At 44.5% G+C, this 19,027-nt stretch overlaps 1 protein-coding gene across 1 annotated transcript in view; it reads left to right on the forward strand.

Moving 5' to 3' along the window:
• The window catches only part of GLP2R (glucagon like peptide 2 receptor), a 122,390-nt gene extending 109,388 nt beyond the window's left edge, over positions 1-13,002 (forward strand). Inside the window, exons 10-13 of the mRNA XM_089657912.1 lie at positions 2,247-2,335; positions 5,115-5,253; positions 7,047-7,088; positions 11,573-13,002. Of these exons, the coding sequence (XP_089514038.1) occupies positions 2,247-2,335; positions 5,115-5,253; positions 7,047-7,088; positions 11,573-11,908 (606 nt within the window). The 3' untranslated portion in view covers positions 11,909-13,002. The remainder of the gene's footprint in view (positions 1-2,246; positions 2,336-5,114; positions 5,254-7,046; positions 7,089-11,572) is intronic.
• The last annotated feature ends 6,025 nt before the right edge of the window (positions 13,003-19,027 follow it).

The following is a 19,027-nucleotide window of genomic DNA, read 5'->3' on the forward strand; positions in this document are numbered from 1 at the left end:
CTTTCCCCCCCTTCCAGTCCGGACACTTTCCCCCCCTTCCAGTCTGGACACTTTCCCCCCCTTCCAGTCCGGACACTTTCCCCCCCTTCCTGTGCAGGTCAATTTTCAGCTTTCAGCGCTATCACACATTGAATGACAATTGCGCGGTCATGCAGCGCTGTACCCATATTGATTTTTTAGCATTTTTTTGAGACAGATAAAACTTTATTTTGGTGGTATTTATTCACCACTGGGATTTTTATTTTTTTGCTATATAAATGAAAAAGTCCAAACATTTTGAAAAAAAAGTGTTTTTCTTTTAAAATTTTGCAAATAAATAATCTTTCTTCATAAACCTTGGCCAAAATGTATTCAGTTATCTTTTTAGTTAAAAAAAAAATAAAATAACCCAAATTAGTTCATAAGAAAAAATTATATTTTTTCAAAAAAATGTTTTTACATTTTTATTTTTTTATATTATTATTTTTGTTTTCTTTTGTTGTTTTTTTTACATACTGTCATTCTAGCAGTACAGTGTCACCATAGTGACACTGTACTACTTGTGGGAGGTGATGAAGATTTTTTTTTTGTACACTGATTGCTTTTACAGCCATAAAGGCTGTAAAAGCAATAATTTCTTCTTCTCTCTGGCTACATTCTTGCAGCCATTTTGAAATAATGTGCAAGCTGTGATTGGCCACAGCTTGTCACATGGTACAAGGCTGTTGTGAATAGCCTTGTACCATGTGATCTCTGTGATCATTCACAGATTTCACACGTAGTAAGCAATGATGTCAGCAGTGACATCTTGCTTACACCTGTTCATGTGATTCATATCATCCATTTATTCATTTGTCACGTGACTTCTACATCTCAGTATTCTGCTGTGCTTTTAAGCAGGCACCCAGTGTGTGAAACATGTTTTTGTTTCAGTTTTGTATGTTTTTATGTCTTGCTCCCTTGCATAAACCAACTAATCATGCAGACAAAGCATCTTGGACCCCTTGCGTGGCACCCTCCAAAGTCCAGGAGCCTCAATGTGCTCTGCAGAGAGGATTTTCTGTCTGCTGTCCCCTGCAGCACCAGAAATGTAGTTCTATGCCATTGTGAACACTTCCATTAGTAGCTTGCAGTTAGTGCTCTCACCTGTTCACACAAAGCAGCAGATACTGGCAAGATGTATACTAGTTATTAGCCCCTGGTTCACATATATGCGGCCGTGCGGGCCACGTTCTGCATGGGCACAAGAGTCTACTCATTTGAATGGACTCCCATGCTTCGTGGCACGCAGTGAAGAAGTCCCTGCACTTCTTCTGAAAACGCAGCCCGCACGGGAACCTTGGTTCCCAGTATGGTTGCGGTTTCCAGTGCGGGCAAAGTGCCATTAGAAATAATTTCTCTGTGTGGGTGGTGATTTTCGTGCGGATCCGCGGCAGCACCACCCGCACATATGTGAACCTAGCCTTAGGGGTTGATTTATAAAGAATTTGCATAGCCATTTGCCCAGTGAAAGTTCCTGTACGTTTGATCTGTGTGAATGAAGCAAAATTGAATGTGCGATTTAATTGTAAATCATTGACTTTAAAAAGAAAATACCATATTTGGACACTAGGTGGAGTTAAGTACCATAGTAATTTACTATTACACTTAGCTCCATCTAGTGGACAGTTCATCAAATTGATTTTGTGTATTGCATTATTCACAACTCACTAAGGTGTCCGTTTATGAACCAGCGGTAATAGATCGCTGCTCAGTTCTCTGGCATTCTCGGAGAACACAGTTCTCCTGTGAATGCAGTTTATGAAGCAGTGTAGATCAGTTCTCCAAACGAAGGGAGAACGGTCTACAAACGCTGGAAAACGGTCTACAAACACTGGAAAACGGCTGATTTTACTATAATCTGTCGAGATTACAGTAAAAGATCAGTTTACTAAGCAGAGGTAAATTATCGCTGCTTAGTTTGCGGTCCCTCCGATTCTCCAGCTCTGGGCTGGAGAATCTGGAGGGAGAACACAGATCTCCAGTGAAGGGCTGAACATGTTCTCCACTGATCTTCTGAGTGTCATAAACTGTGAATGACCAGAGAATAGCTGCGATCCTCTGAATCACAGCTATTCTCTGTGTCATAAACGGACACCTAAATTCCTGCCTTGGGCTCCACAAAACTCATATCATACTCCTATGTCTACATTATTGATGTGCATGGAATGGTAATCTGTAAATGTAGCATAAATTAACCAAGGCCAGGGTCTTCTATCTGTCTGCAGATAAATTTCATGGTACACATCCGAATATTACATCTTCTACATATGAAGCTGAAAGCCCAACAGCTAAAGTTTACAGATTACAAGTACAGGTGAGCATGATCAATAATATAATGACCTGATAAGGATCATCTGTAGTTATTATTACTATCTAGTAGTAACAGAAGTATTAATACTATTAGCTATACTTGCACTACTGGTAGTAGTTGTACTCCTGGTGATGGGTTGTAGCTAATCGGCAGATGCAGTCATAGTGGAGGTGACACTTCTAGTGCTGTTGGTATCATTAGTAATCATTTCAGGAATAGTGCGATGTAACAGCAGTGAGGATTGTGGTTGTGGTTCCCAAACAGAATACAGTATATAGTCACAGCAATCATAGTGATAACTGACTATAATTACAGGAGTAGTGGTGCTGGCAGTGTTAGTTACAATATTGATATGTTTAGTGGCAAATTTAATATTTGTATTAGTGGTGGACATTGTGTTTACTATATTATTTGTATCATTTATCTTACCAGTCCAACAGTTCTTTAGCAACCAAATATATTGAAGCAAATTGAGCAGGGAAGGGCAATGGGCATGGGAGGGCAGAATGTAGCGAAGGGCAGTATGCAGGGGAGGGAAGGAGGAAGGGAAGGGCAATGGGCATGGGAGGGAAGAATGTAGTGAAGGGCAGTATGCAGGGGAGGGAAGGAGGAAGGGAAGGGCAATGGGCATGGGAGGGAAGAATGTAGCGAAGGGCAGTATGCAGGGGAGAGAAGGAGGAAGGGCAGTATGCAGGGGAGGGAAGGAGGTAGGGAAGGGCAGTATTCAGGGGAGGGAAAGAGGTAGAGAAGGGCAGTATGCAGGGGAGGGAAGAGCAGTATGCAGGGGAGGGAAGGAGGTAGGGAAGGGCAGTATGCAGGGAAGGGAAGGAGGAAGGGAAGGGCATTATGCAGGGGAGGGAAGGAGGAAGGGAAGAGCAGTATGCAGGGGAAGGAAGGAGGACGGGAAGGGCAGTATGCAGGGGAGGGAAAGAGGTAGAGAAGGGCAGTGTGCAGGGGAGGGGAGGGCAGTATGCAGGGGAAGGAAGGAGGTAGGGAAGGGCAGTATGCATGGGAGGGAAGGAGGAAGGGAAGGGTAGTATGCAGGGGAAGGAAGGAGGAAGGGAAGTGCAGTATGCAGGGGAGGGAAGGAGGTAGAGAAGGGCAGTATGTAGGGGAGGGAAGGAAGACAGGAAGGGCAGAATGCCGGGGAGGGAAGGAGGTAGGGGAGGGCAGTATGTCAGGGAGGGAAGTAGGTAGGGAAGGACATTATGCAAGGGAGAAAAGGAGGTATGGAAGGGCAGTGTGCGGGGAAGGGAAGGAGGTAGGGAAGGGCAGTGTGCAGGGGAGAGAAGGAGGTGGGGAAGGGCAGTATGTAGGGGAGGGAAGGAGGTAGGGAGGAGCAGTATGCAGAGGAGGGAAGGAGGTAGAGAAGGGCAGTGTGCGGGGGCGAGAAGGAAGTAGGGAAGGGCAGTATGTAGGGGAGGGAAGGAGGTAGGGAAGGGCAGTGTGCGGGGAAGGGAAGGAAGTAGGGAAGGGCAGTATGTAGGGGAGGGAAGGAAGTAGGGAAGGGCAGTATGTAGGGAAGGGAAGGAGGTAGGGAGGAGTAGTATGCAGGGGAGGGAAGGAGGTAGAGAAGAGCAGTATGCAGGGGAGGGCAGTAGATTGGGAATGGCAATAGGCATGACAAGAAAGTAGCTAGGGAAGGGCAGTGAGCAGGGGAGGGAGAGAGGTAGGGAATGACAGTATGCAGGGAAGGGAAGGGGGTAGGGAAGGACAGTGAGCAGGGGACAGAAGTTGGATCATAAAGAGTAGTATGCAGGGAAGCAAAGTAGGAGAAGGACATTGATTAATGGAGGGAAGTAGGTGGAGAAGGTCAGGAGTGAAGCAAGTAGGGCATTAAAGTATGGGGGGGGGGGGTAGTTACGTAAGGGCAGTAAGCAGGGATGGAAAGCAGGTAGAGAAGTACAGGATGCAGGGGAGGGAAGTAGGAAAGGGCAATATACCCCAAAGAAGTGAAGGTAGGTAGGGAATTGGCAGTATGCAGGGGAGGAACATAGGCAGGTAAGGGCATTAAACAGGGAAGGAAAGCAGATAGGGCAGTACAGGATGCAGAGAACAGATGTAGGAAAGGGAAATAAGCAAATGAGTGCAATAGGTAGATAAGGGCAGTATGCAGGGGATGGTAGTAGGCAGGCAAGGACAGTAAGCAGGGAACAAAGGACAGGATGCAGGGGAGGGAAGTAGGTAATAAAGGGCAGTGATCAGTGGAGGGAATTACAAAGGTAAGGACATAGGCGTAGGGGGCAGTAGTTAAGGAAAAGCAGTGGGCAGGGGAGGGCCGCAGGTGAGTGCATGCTGTAGGCAGGAGAGGGAAGCAAGGAGGGGGAGAAAGGCAGTAACCATGGAAGTGCAGTGGGCAGAGCATGGCAATGGGCTGGGGAGGGAGGTAGGCAGGGACTGGCAGCGAAGAGGCAGAAAAGGCCAGGCAGGCTGGAAGGGCCAGGAGATAAGGAAGGGCAGTAGACAGTAGATTACAGTGGGCAAGGTATTGCAGTAAGCAGGGAAGGGATAATGGAACTCCTGCCACCTTTTCCCCCATCACACTGCCAATGGTAGCCAATCAGCTTCTAACCTCAACTTGTTCAATTAAGCTTTTGCAATAAAACCTGGAGGCTGATTGGTTTCTATACAGAAGTGCACCAGATTCTGAGTGAACCAGCTTTACTACATAAACCCCATTGTAATAAATACCAGTGATTTGTGCTCTTTGATTGATCGCCATCTAGTGGAATCAGAGTAAATTACTTTGTGGTAATAGGTGACTTTTTTATTGCCTCCTAAGATTCGCCAAAGCAACTCTCATCCTCATCCCTCTGCTGGGAACACATGAAGTCTTCTTCACCTTTGTCAGCGATGAGCACATTAAAGGGCTCACCAAACACATTCTGCTCTTCATCCAGCTGACTCTGAGCTCCTTCCAGGTATATCTTGATAGAAATCCTGCTCCTGGATTGGCGATGTGATATTTTTTCTCATTTAAAAAATTATTATTATTATTACTAATATTACATCGAGTTTATATAGCGCCAAAGGGTTTGCTCAGCGCTGTACAATAGAGGGGGGGACAATACCTGAAACAGTACAGCAACTACAAACAGCACACGAGGGGTTAGAGGGCCATACTCTTTCGAGCTTACAATCTAGGAGGGAGGGGGTAGTAGCACAGGAGGAAGTGGCTGTGGGGGATGGAGTGGTAGGAAGAATGAAGGAGAATGGCTGTTAGGTGAGGGTGGGGTAGGCTTCCCTGAAGAGGTGGGTTTTCAGGGAGCGCCTGAAGGTGAGGAGGGAAGGTGACAGTCTGATGGACTGGGGTAGTGAGTTCCAGAGGATGGGGGAGGACCTGGAGAAGTCTTGCAGTCGTGCGTGGGAGGAGGAGACCAGGGAGCAAGATAGAAGGAGGTCCTGTAAAGAGCAAAGGGTACGGGTAGGGTGGTACCTGGGAATCAGGTTGGTGAGGTAGTTAGGGGCAGTGTTGTGAATGGCTTTGTAGGTCAGAGTGAGTAGTTTGAATTTGATGCGTTGGGCGATAGGGAGCCAGTGGAGGGAATGACAGAGGGGGGTGGCAGAGGTGGAATTATAAAGGAGAAACATAAGGCAACTAAATTAAGACACACCAAGTAAGGCAAGGTTCACACCTATGCAGGTTGCGTTTGATACGTTTCTGCAGTGCTCTTTGCGGTGCGTTTTTGCGTTTTGGGTTAATTTTTTAAATTTTTCTTGTTGCTAGGCAGATTTAAATGCAAAACACATAAAAAATGCAGGAAAAACACAGCAAAAACACAACATGCTTTTCTGCAGTGTTCCCATTGAAGTCTATAGAACCAAAAATGCAACGTTTTGTGTTCAAAAAAGTCCCTTACCCTTCCCAAAAAACGCACCGGGTGAAAACGCTCAGATGTTAACGTCTCCCATAGGAAATCATGTTAAATGGACTGTACTGTGTTTCAGCAAAATGCTGCAGAAAACGCATAGGTGTGAACCTGGGGTAAGATTATCTATGATGTCTAGCATTTTCGGAACCACATGCTCACTTGAGCATGGCAGGAAACTAAGCACTGAGAAGGAAGTCCTGCATCACCAGAAAGATTTGAAGGGTATCCCCACCATCCCTGAAAGACTGTAAAAGAGTGGCATCACCAGAAAGATTTGAAGGGTATCCCCACCATCAATGAAAGACTGTAGAAGAGTATCCACACTATTCCTTTAAACGTGCATATCTATACTACTTTTATGGTCCATTTACATTTGTGCATCGCAGTAATGTGTGTGTTACCACAATACGTGGTAATGGGCACACTACCGCAATAAGCAGTGAAGCATGTAACATGTTGTACTGTGTTGTGGTACCATTAATTCAAAATGACACCCCAATACACTAAAGCAACATACCTGCATTGTAGTGCGCCAAAATGCATGGCAATGCATGGTGTTGTGGTGCTTTGCATTAGAAACAGAGTCAGGTGTGATTTTTAGCATTTTATGCATTGGCAGCCCATTCATTTTAATAGGCTGCCTTGACACAATGCACATTAACACACAACAGAACAGGTGCTACTATACAGGCATCAACACACAAGTAAATGGGCAGTGTTTTTCACGTTCTTTCCCACCAGCACATTCAAGGGATGATGAGATATCAAATAATGAGACTAGAAAACAAGAACACCTTTTATTGGGGTTAATTTAAATGATTCATCTCTTTTTTTTTTTTTAGGGTTTTGTGGTCGCCTATTTATATTGTTTCACTAATGGGGAGGTAAGTGCACACTAAGGCTATTATAAATGTTCTGGCTAATGTTACAATGTATCTAGATCTATTTGTTTTTGTTTTCGATGGAGTAGATTATGGTTTTATTGTGACCCCACTGAGGAGATTCCCCCTGAACATTTGTCCTTGTGTCACCACTGTCCCTGTACAGAAAGTTTGGGGAAAATGCAAAATTTGGGATTGTCACCAGAATAGGACTACCTTCTAATCTTTCAAATTTTCCATAGAGGGGATTGCTTCTCACTTTGTCATCTAATTTCTTGATTGTTTAAAGAGCAGAAAGTGAAAACCCCCCAGTGGGACTATCATGGACAGGAGCCCATATACACAGGGAGAGAGACAGTCCAGGAAATACAGGAACGTGCCTGAGATTGTGGAGACACAGGTTGAGGTTCTCAGTAAACATGGAGTAACAGATTAACACAGGATGCAGATGAGTCAAAGGGGAGACAGGATGTAATAGAGTCAAGGGGGACACAGGAGTACACGGGGGTCACTAGAGACACAGGAGTCAATGGTGCGCTCAGGTCCTTGAAGACACAGGGGGTCACTGGAGATACTGGAGTACACAGAGATCACTGGAGGCACTGGAGTGCACCAAGGTTACTGGAGGCACTGGAGTGTACAAGAATCACTGAAGGCATTGACGTGCACAGCGGTCACTGAAGGCACAGAGGTTGGTGGAGACTCAGGAGTGCACAGGGGTCACTGTAGGCACTGGAGTGCACAGGAATCACTGGAGGTGCAGGGGTGCACAGGGGTCACTGGAGGCACAGGGGTGCATAGCGATCATTGGAGGCACAGAGGTGCATGGGGTCACTGGAGGCGGCACAGGGGAGCACATGGCTTGCTGAAGACACAGGAATGCACAGGGTCATTGGAGGCAGAGTGTTGCACAGGGTCACTGGAGGCACAGGGGAGCACAGGGCTTGCTGGAGACACAGGAATGCACAGGGGTCATTGGAGGCAAAGGGTGCACAAGGGTAACTGGCGGCACACTGAAGTGCACAGGAATCACTGGGGCCACTGGTGTCACTGGAGGCACGGGTGCACAGAGTCTGCAGTAGACACAGGAGTGCACAGGGATAACTGGAGGCGCAGGGGTGCACGGGGTCACTGGAAGCACAGGGGTCACAAGGCTTGCTGGAAACACAGGAATGCACAGGGGTCTTTGGAGGCAATGGGTGCACAACGGTCACTGGAGGCACACTGGAGTGCACAGGGATCATTGGGGGCACAGGGGTGCACAGGTGTCACTGGAGGCACAGGGGTTCTCAAGGGTTGCAGGAGACATAGGAGTGCACAGGGATCACCGGAGGCACAGGGGTGCACAAGGGTCACTGGAGGCACAGGGGTTCACAAGGGTTGCAGGAGACATAGGAGTGCACAGGGATCACTGGAGGCACAGGGGTGCACAAGGGTCACTGGAGGCACAGGGGTGCACAGGGTCACTGGAGGCACAGGGGTGCATAGGGTCACTGGAGACACAGGGGGTGCAGAGGGATTTCTGGAGACAAAGGGGTGGACAAGGGTCATTGGACACACAAGGGTGCACAGGGACATTGGAGACACAGGGGGTGCAGAAGGATCGCTGGAGACAAAGGGGTGCACATGGGTCGGTGCACAAGGGTCACTGGACACACAGGGGTGCACAGGTATCTCTGAAGACACTGGAGTGCATAGGGGCCACTGGAGTCAAAGCGGTTCACATGGGTCACTAGTAGGGTTTCCACCTCATTCCTTTAAACCCGAATGCATATTAATTACGCAGGATCTGGGGCTGATTAAGGTGGTAATTGAACTCACTTAGTATCTTATCTGCAATAAATTAGCCTCAGAACCTGTGTCATTTATATATGTTCAGTTTTAAAGGGATGAGGTGGCAACCCTAGTCGTTGGAATCAACGGAGTGCACAGGGGTCGCTGAAGTGCACAGGGATCATTGGAGACACAGGGGTGCACAGGGTGTACAGGGGTCTCTGGAGACACTGGAGTGCAGAGGTTGTTAGAATGGTCAGGGTCACAGTCACTGAAAACATGGGGAACACACAGTGAAGGGTCAGGGGCTTGGTTTAGGCAGAGGAACACTCTGCTCAACCACCGAGCAACTTATCTTTTAGCCCTATAAGGTGGTGCCTTGAAACTGTTTGGCTGCGACACTGACACTCTGGATGGAGCCCAGAAGTGCCAGCAGCTGTGTATTAGATAGATAGCCCAGTACTGGATCAGGGACAAGGTGAGTGTGACAGGGGCAGAGATAGAAGAATAACAATTGAAAAATTACCGGGCAGGATTTTTAACTATTCCCTTTTACTTTCAAAACTAAATGAAATGCTGGTTACCAGACCCTCAGATCCAGGGGCGGACTGACCATTTGGAAACTCGGGCACTGCCCGAGGGCCCGGGGTCAGTAGGGGGCCCCACGAGATGCCCCTGGTACCTTTTTTCATAGGCTTTTATGAGTTTGGGGAAGGATACAGGGGCCCCATGATCCCCTATTGCCCGGGGGCCTCATGAGTTGTCAGTCTGCCCCTGCTCAGATCCCCCTGAACCCTGGAACATCGGCCCCATCTGTAGTCACAGCCCAGAACGACCTCTACAATCAATGTCTATAAACCTCTTATTCCCTCTCATGTGTCTGAGCTGTTTGTAAAATAAAATGTACATGATGCTCTGTAGTTAGCAGCGATCCCTCCGGCTCCCTCTGGGTTAATTAATCCTTAGCACAGTAACAAGCGTACACAGATTATACTCAGCCGAGGAAGTTGAGTCATTGATCTATAAACCGCCTTCTTCATTTACCCTCTTATTGACATCATCTGTTTTCTTCTCATTAGGATCCAGTAATTAAATGCTAATATTGATTCTGCGACTTCTCTCTGAGCTTGACCAGAAATCCAAGGCTTAGAGGAGGCTAAAGATAACTGGCCCCTCTATATTCTCTAGTGATGGGCCCCCAGTCCACCCAGGGAGGGGTACTGACTGTGAAACGATCGGCTCCTTAGAGAGTCTGATAAAAATCGGTGTGTTGCAGCTGCATGGCAACAGGTGGACATGGAGGACCTCCTTGGTCCTATGGTGACAATTCCACAATGATAAAAAAAAAAGTGCAGCCAGTACTATTTCAGAGCATCCAATAAATTCAGAACATACATACTTTATATTCAACACCCCAATGTACCCACAAAATTGGGAGACTAGTCATGTCCAAGTAACAGTAGCACACATCATCAATGGGCCCCATGAAAGGACATTCTTTAGGTTCCCATTAATTTAGAAATTATGCCCACTTCTCAGCTGCCCTGTTCAGTGTCTAGTTCAGCCTTTCTCAACTTTTTGAACACAGAGGAACCCTTGAAATATTATTATTATACAGGATTTATATAGCGCCGACAGTTTGCTCAGCGCCATGGGCGGACTGACCATTTGGAAACTCGGGCACTTCCCAAGGGCTTGGGGTCAGTAGGGGGCCCCATGAGATGCCCCTGGTACCTTTTTCATAGGCTTTTTTGAGTTTGGGCAAGGATACAGGGGCCCCATGATCCCCTATTGCCCGGGGGCCCCATGAGTTGTCAGCCCGCCCCTGCTCAGCGCTTTACATTATGGTGGGAGACAATACAGTAACAATACAGTTCAAAACAAGAGGGATTTGAGGGCCTTGCTCATTGGAGCTTACAATCTAGGAGGGAGGGGATAGTGGTACAAAAAGTAATAACTGTGATGCAGTGGTTGGAAGAGTAGAGGATTCCAGTATTAGCTGGGGTCGGGGTAGGCTTCCCTGAAGAGATGGGTTTTCAGAGTGTGCCTAAAAGTGAGCAGAATAGGTGATAGTCTGATAGATTGGGGTAGGGAGTTCCAGAGGATGGGAGAAGCCCTGGAGAAGTCCTGGAGACAAGCATGGGAGGAGGAGACAAGGGAGCTAGAGAGTAGGAGGTCTTGTGAGGAGCGGAAATAACCTTCCGGTTTCAGGGAACCCCTTCTAAAAATGACTAGATCTACAACTCATGATACATCCGTGTGATGGTCAGTGGGAAGAATGCCCCTTACAATTGTTGTCATTGAGAAAAATTCCCCCCCTTACAGATGGCTAAAAAGATGGTGTCAGTGAGAACATATCTGAAAGGCAGAAATTGCTCATTGATCAAGGAAACCCCAGCAACCTCTGGAGGAACCCTAGGGCTCCATGGAATTCTAGCTGAGAAACCCTGGTCTATTTCATGTCATGTGGTACTTGCCCAACCCACATGGTATGTTAATGGGCCCCATGAATGTCAGGCCCATTGAGACAAAAGTTTGTTTTGTTATGGAAAATGATGGACTGTTTTGTTTTTCTTGTTGCTTTTGTTTGTTTTTGGAAAATAAAAGCTGGCTAATGATCCAGACCCCCAAATATCACAATATATACAATTGTTGCAGCAGTTCCATGTAGTCCATAAAGGTCTAATCCGAACGTATTCCTTATTCCTCTGCAGGTTAAAGCAGAGCTCCGGAAACAGTGGAATCTCTTCCTACTCCAGTATTTTCCATGCAAAAGCTGTTTCTTCAGAAGTCAAGGCAAGTACAAAACCCAAGCTGCTAAAAAATCAAAAAACACATTATTCACTCATAATGGGGTTTACCAGAATGGGAAAAAAAAGAGCAAAGTTCATCTGCTTCCGGCCCCCAGCAACCTGCCCTCTGACCTGGACCCCCACCACAGCGCCACCCTTCAGTACTTCACCAGGGGAAGCGTTTCCGAGAGCAGCGATGGCGGTTTAACGCTGGGAGAGACATTCGAGGAGACAGTGGAAGAAAGTGATATTTGTTAGGGGCAAAATGATGATTTTAGAAAATGATCCTAGAAGAAGTTTAAAAATGGTGGCTGAATTTTCATCAGAACGGCAGAGAATCGGGTTCCATGTACTAAGGAATTAACAATTTTCAACCAGGAAAATCAACAGGACCTCATATGAAGGACGACTTCAGGAATGGATCACTTCAGAAAGGAAATTAAAAAAAAAAAAAACTATATAGAGGCTGATTCTGAATGTAGCAATGGCCAGATAGAAACTTTTAAACCAAACTCTTGAATGTTTTTATTGGAAATTATAATTTTTTGTATATTTTGCTATAATTCAAGTACAAATTTTGGAATAGATATTACTTTTAGTATATTTGTGTATATTGGTTAGTAGGTAACATAATCCTTAAAGGCCCTTGACCCACTTAATACAGGATAGGCCACTTTTGAATGTTTACCTTGGATGTCCTTAAAATCTATATTTAAAACTAAAACTTTCCTGCACCTTTATTGAATAAATATCACAGATTCTTTAAAGTATTTTTTTTTTTTTTTAGTTTCTGCATTTTAGAAATACACAAAGTGAAATCAAATAGAAAAAAATGGATATGTTTGGAATGTCCAGTTTGCAATTCAATTGTGAGGGTTTTTTGTTATTTTGCTTATCAGAATTTTTGGGAAAGTTAAATACTTTGGAATTTTAAAGATTATACATTTTTCACTTCATAAATTGATTTAAAACAAAAATAACAAAGGAAAATATTTTCACACTTAAATACTGTATATAATATATATCTATAATAATAGTAAAAAAAAAAAAAATATATATATATATATATATATATAATTTTTTTTTTTCACTGATGCAAATTTTACATTTTCCCTGTTTGTGGCAGTTTACAGGTTCTGGTCAGCGCATTTCATTTCTACTGTAACTACAATGTTTATATTTCTTACAACTTGCACAATATTATTGTAAATTTATATGAATGAAGGATAATGATTATAAGATTTTGTGTAATTAAATTGTAGATATTTCATTTTTTACAAGATTTTAAATTTTTTTTAAAGTGTTCACAAAACTATTTTATGGTCACTAAATAAAAATACATTTAAAATGTATTTTCACTATTGTCATCGGTCTCTTTTAAATGATATAATACACTGCTCAAACAAATTCCGATCTCATGGTGTGAGGAACGTAAAGATGCCCCATCGTTTGATGGAAATTAAAATGATCAACCTACAGAGGACTGAATTCAAAGAAAATCAAGAAAATCAAAGTGAAAAAATGATGCAGTAGGTTAGTCCATTTTGCTGAAATTTCATTGCAGCAACTCAAATGGTCCTCAATAGTTTGTATATCCCCCACGTGCTTTCCTCCCAGATCTGGGCCAGGAATCACTGAGCTCCTGGACAGTCTGAGGTGCAACCTGGTGATATCAGATGGACCGAAACATGATATCCTCGAGGTGTTCTACTGGATTTAGGTCAGGCGAGCGTGGGGGCCATTCAATGGCATTATTTCCTCCATCCTCTAGGAACTGCCTGCATACTCTCCCCACATGAGACCGGACATTGTTGTGCACCAGGAGGAACCCAGGACCCACTGCATCAGCGTAGGGTCTGACAATGGGTCCAAGGATTTCATCCCAATACCTAATAACAGTCAGGGTGACATTGTCTAGCCTGTAGAGGTCTGTGTGTCCCTCCATGGAGATGCCTCCCCAGACCATCAATGACCCACCACCAGAATGGTCATGCTGAACGATGTTACAGGCAGTATAACGTTCTCTACGGCTTCTCCAGACCCTTTCCTGTCTGTCACATGTGCTCAGGGTGAACCTGCTCTCATCTGTGAAAAGCACAGGGCGCCAGTGGTGGACCTGCCAATTCTGGTGTTCAATGGCAAATGCCAATTGAGCTCTATAGTGCTGGGCAGTGAGCACAGGGGCCACTAGAGGACGTCGAGCCCTCAGGTCACCCTCATGAAGTCTGTTTCTGATTGCTTAGTCAGAGACATTCACACCAGTGGCCTACTGGAGGTCATTTTGTAGGGCTCAGGCAGTGCTCATCCTGTTCCTCCTTGCACAAAGGAGCAGATACCGGTCCTGCTGATGGGTTAAGGACCTTCTACAACCCTGTCCAGCTCTCCTAGAGGAACTTCCTGTCTCCTGGAATCTTCTCCATGCTCTTGAGACTGTGCTGGGAGACACAGCAAACCTTCTGGCAATGGTACGTACTGATGGGCCATCCTAGAGGAGCTGGACTGCCTGTACAACCTCTGTAGGGTCCAGGTATGGCCTCATGCTACCATTAGTTACACTGACCCTAGCCAAGTGAAAAACTAGTGAAAAACAGAAAAGATGAGTAGGGAAAAAACTATCAGTGACCTCCACATGTAAAACCATTCCTGTTTTGGGGGTCGTCTCATTGTTGCTCATCTAATACACCTGTTGTTAATTTCACTAACACCAAAGCATCTGAAGTTAATTAAAAATCAATAACTGAAATTGATTAACAACCCCCTCTGCTACTTCACTGACCAGATCAATATCCCAGGAGTTTAATTGACTTGATGCTAGACTCAAAGTGTTATAAATTAAATAAAAAGTGTATAAAACTGTTTCTTTAATTTCTTTGAGCAGTCTATATCAAATATATAGCAATCTTTTGGAAAAACGGCAACATTTTTCAAATCCACAAAGACCAAACGAATATATGAAATGAATGCTGAAGATATGGAATGAATTCCAAAAATAAATTGGGTTAACATAAAAAATATGAAAAATATGAAAATAAATGAATCCGAAATGAAATGAAAATTTACAGCATGTACATGTCTAGTTAATGGATAGGCTGCATTCTCAGGAATGTCATCAATGTTTAGTGAATGGATAGCATGATGCCACGAGTCTCTAATTAATCTCAAGGCAACATTCTCAATGATATCACCAGCCTCTAGTGAATGGATAGGCTACATTCTCAGTGATGTCACTGGTCTCTGGTGAATGGATAGGCTACATTCTCAATTATGTCACTGGTCCCTGGTGAATGATAGGCTACATTCTCAGTGATGTCACTGGTCCCTGGTGAATGGATAGGCTGCATTCTCATTGATGTCACTGGTCCCTGGTGAATGGATAGGCTGCATTCTCATTGATGTCACTGGTCCCTGGTGAATGGATAGGCTGCATTCTCAGTGATGTCACTGGGCTCTGGTGAATGGATAGGCTGCATTCTCATTGATGTCACTGGTCCCTGGTGAATGGATAGGCTACATTCTCAGTGATTTCACTGGTCCCTGGTGAATGGATAGGCTACATTCTCATTGATGTCACTGGTCTCGGGTGAATGATAGGCTACATTCTCATTGATGTCACTGGTCCCTGGTGAATGGATAGGCTGCATTCTCAGTGATGTCACTGGGCTCTGGTGAATGGATAGGCTGCATTCTCATTGATGTCACTGGTCCCTGGTGAATGGATAGGCTACATTCTCAGTGATGTCACTGGTCCCTGGTGAATGGATAGGCTACATTCTCATTGATGTCACTGGTCTCTGGTGAATGATAGGCTACATTCTTATTGATGTCACTGGTCCCTGGTGAATGGATAGGCTACATTCTCATTGATGTCACTGGTCTCTGGTGATTGGATAGGCTACATTCTAAGTGATGTCACTGGTCTCTGGTGAATGGATAGGCTGCATTCTCAATGATGTCACTGGTCTCTGGTGATTGGATAGGCTACATTCTAAGTGATGTCACTGGTCTCTGGTGAATGGATAGGCTGCATTCTAAGTGATGTCACCAGCCTTTAGTGAATGAATAGGCTGCATTCTCAGGGATGTCACTGGGCTCTAATGAATGGATGGACTGTATTCTCACTGTTGTCACATGCACTCTTACTCAGATGCTCCATAGGAATGAATGGAAATGCAAAGTATGTGTGTCAAACCAGCCAGGAATACTTCTACAAGCAGATCTGTGATGTCATCAGTGACAAGTCGCTGGATCAGGAACAATATGCTGCAACACTACTTTAAAGTGGAACTAAACTGTATCTGAGTACCACAAACGTAAACGCTATTTAATTCATTTTTAATATTCAAAGCAAACTCCCTCCATCTCCATACTTCCAAATCTCTTTGATAAACACCCTTCTAGTGTTTCTAGCTGTGGCCATCTTCAGTAAGGGCTGATGGTTCATGCAGCATTTACTTCCCGAAATCCATCTGCCCTTATCTCAGGCATGCAATCAGTAGGGTGTGCTTAGCTGAGAAAGTCCCTCTTCCCTCCTCCAGATTAAACAAAAAGTTTCCATGAAGACTCCCGGGATGTATGACATCATTGTGGCCTAAGCCAGAAATCAAGAATCAACTAAAGAAATGTAAAAAAAAAAGTTTATAACAAGTAAATATAATACACCTTCCTATCTACTTACTAATGCTAGCAGCATAAGGGAAAAAATAGTTCATGTTGATTAACCCCCCTGGCGGTATTCCTGAGTGTAGCTCAGGGTTAACTTTCAGTACCAAAAGCAGTAACCATGAGCTACACTCGGGAATACACTGCAGTGTTGCTCCGGGATTCCCTGCAGCACTTACCTTGTCCTGCGCTCCCGCGATGTCCCCCCTGCAGTGTCCCCGGCTATCTCCTCCGGCCGATGCCGGCATCCGTCTTCCGGGTTCCGTTCCTCGCGAGCGTCGGGACGTACGGGGGAAGGAACTGGTGGGAAATTTTAAAATTTTAAAAGTGACGTTCACTAAAATCACTAAAATCACATAGTATAACATTCCTGTATCAAACCATTTCACATACATTTTGTCCCGAGTGCTTTGTCCGGCGCCCTGCCTGCATTTTTACTGTTCTTTCTGCCTGGAAACTGAGAAACGTTCATGGCGTCCAAAAAGCGTCCCTTTAGGTCAAAATCGGTTTTAGACCAGCTAGAGAACAGCGATAGTAAATCAGAACCACTTGCAGAATTGAGTGATAATGATTTGTGGGGAAATTCGTCATCAGACACTGAAAACGATTTTGCGACTTTGCTCAGTGATGTGCGAACTTGGCGCTATATTTCACATTTCAGTGTTTTTGGTTTGATTACATTATTGAATTACATTTATTATTATTATATTATTTTTTATGATTATTTATTATATTATAATTTATGATTTCGTGTTTCAAATTTTATCCTACCCGGGATGTTTACTAGACTCTTGTTCGGACAGATTTCAGTGTTATTCCTAAAAATGAAAGGCCTACAATAAAAAAACAACATATTTCCATGCAAAAAAATTTACCGCTTTGAGCACAGAAATACTGACATAATCAGACCGCTAGGGAGGTTAAGAGAGTTTACTTCTGCTTTAACACATGTCATTTGAAAACAATCGGCAGCCGGTACCCAGGAGAGAAGCTCCCAGTTCATTCCTGTGTCATAACCTTTTTAATTCCCGGATACCGCGAGCTAACAGGTAAAGATCAATACGGTGGGACAAGTCTGTAAAGAGATCTCATTTACCAAATAATTGCAAATTGGGTCATTTGAACTCTCCATATTCTCCCAACGAATGACCTGAAAACACAGATGGTGACTTAATCCACCTAGGATCCCATAGCATTTGTTAAAGCAGAATTAAGGGACTAATGCTGCCTACACAAGATGTAAGCTGATTACTCGTCTTCTTGTATGTGGATGATAATTGTGCAGTCTGCTGTAATAAGGGTTATCCTTACCACCAAAACCGCATCAATTCCAAGTAGAAAGGCTGAGCGCAATGAAAGTGGCATTGGAAGAGCATCACGAGTCCAGTACAGAGCACAATTCAACAAAGCCTCCAATGGGCCAACGACTGAAGAGCATGGACTCATAATGATACACAATAGAAGAATGTTCATTCATCTTTCTCTTTCTCCATTCTCATTTCTCCTCTCCTTCTCATTTTGTCTTTATCTCCATCACTGAGGCTCAATTTATAGAAAAAATTAGAGCAAAAATAATTGCAAAGCCTCCATTGAATTCTGGGGCCATATATGAAAGTGAATATGAACAATCCCTGAAATTATTCAGCCATTTACAGAGTGCGTTGAATAGCCAAATAATCTTGTTATGCCTCCTGTTTCCCAAATATAAGTAGCAAAAAATTGAGAAAAAAATAAGCTGAAATGTAAAAAAATAAATGGTTTTGGTTTGCCAAATGATGATCATGCTCCAAGCTATTCCAGATCAGGGGCGGACTGACCATTTGGGAACTCGGGCACTGCCCGAGGGCCCGGGGTCAGTAGGGGGCCCCATGAGATGCCCCTGGTACCTTTTTCATAGGCTTTTTTGGGTGTGGGTGAGGACACAGGGGCCCCATGATCCCCTATTGCCCGGGGGCCCCATAAGTTGTCAGTTCGCCCCTGTTCCAGATCCACAGAGATGGTTCTCATATGGTAAGATTTTTTGGTCAGTTGTATTCTCCACAAGAATTTAAGTCGTTCTCTCAACTGAGGGAAGAATTTAACCTCCCTTTTAGTTTTTTTTTTACTAATATCAACCTCCTTACGCTTTTGTACGTGCAATTCAGAATTCATGACAATCCCATGAGCGTCACTCATCTGAACAACTTTTGTGAAGGCCAAATGCCACTAAACTAGTTTCTACTTACTATTCTACTCTTACCAATATCTTGAGTTAGATATCAACAGGCCCAACACAAATGGTCTTCACCTGCTCTCCAGATTACCGATCAAGATTGGTCAGATTTTGAAGCTACATACAAGCAGGGGCGGACTGACCATTTGGAAACTCGGTCACTGCCCGAGGGCTCGGGGTCAGTAGGGGGCCCCATGAGATGCCCCTGGTACCTTTTTCATAGGCTTTTTTGAGTTTGGGCAAGGACACAGGGGCCCCATGATCCCCTATTGCCCAGGGGCCCCATGAGTTGTCAGTCCGCCCCTGCATACAAGGGTTCAGTTTATTCTTACAGGAACAGACTGAAACCTTTCCACCACAGGCACTTCTCACCTGTTAGATTGCATAAAATGGGCCTACACCAGTGGTGGTCAACTTTCTTGATAAGGGGGCTTCAACATCACCAAAGTTCTCACATAAAATTCAGTTAATATTCAATGTCAGAGGCAGCAGACATACAATATTCA

Source organism: Staurois parvus, unplaced genomic scaffold, assembly GCF_062004578.1.
Source record: "Staurois parvus isolate SC_StPar_1 unplaced genomic scaffold, SC_StPar_1.0 ptg001041l, whole genome shotgun sequence".
Classification (NCBI taxonomy): Eukaryota; Metazoa; Chordata; class Amphibia; order Anura; family Ranidae; genus Staurois; species Staurois parvus.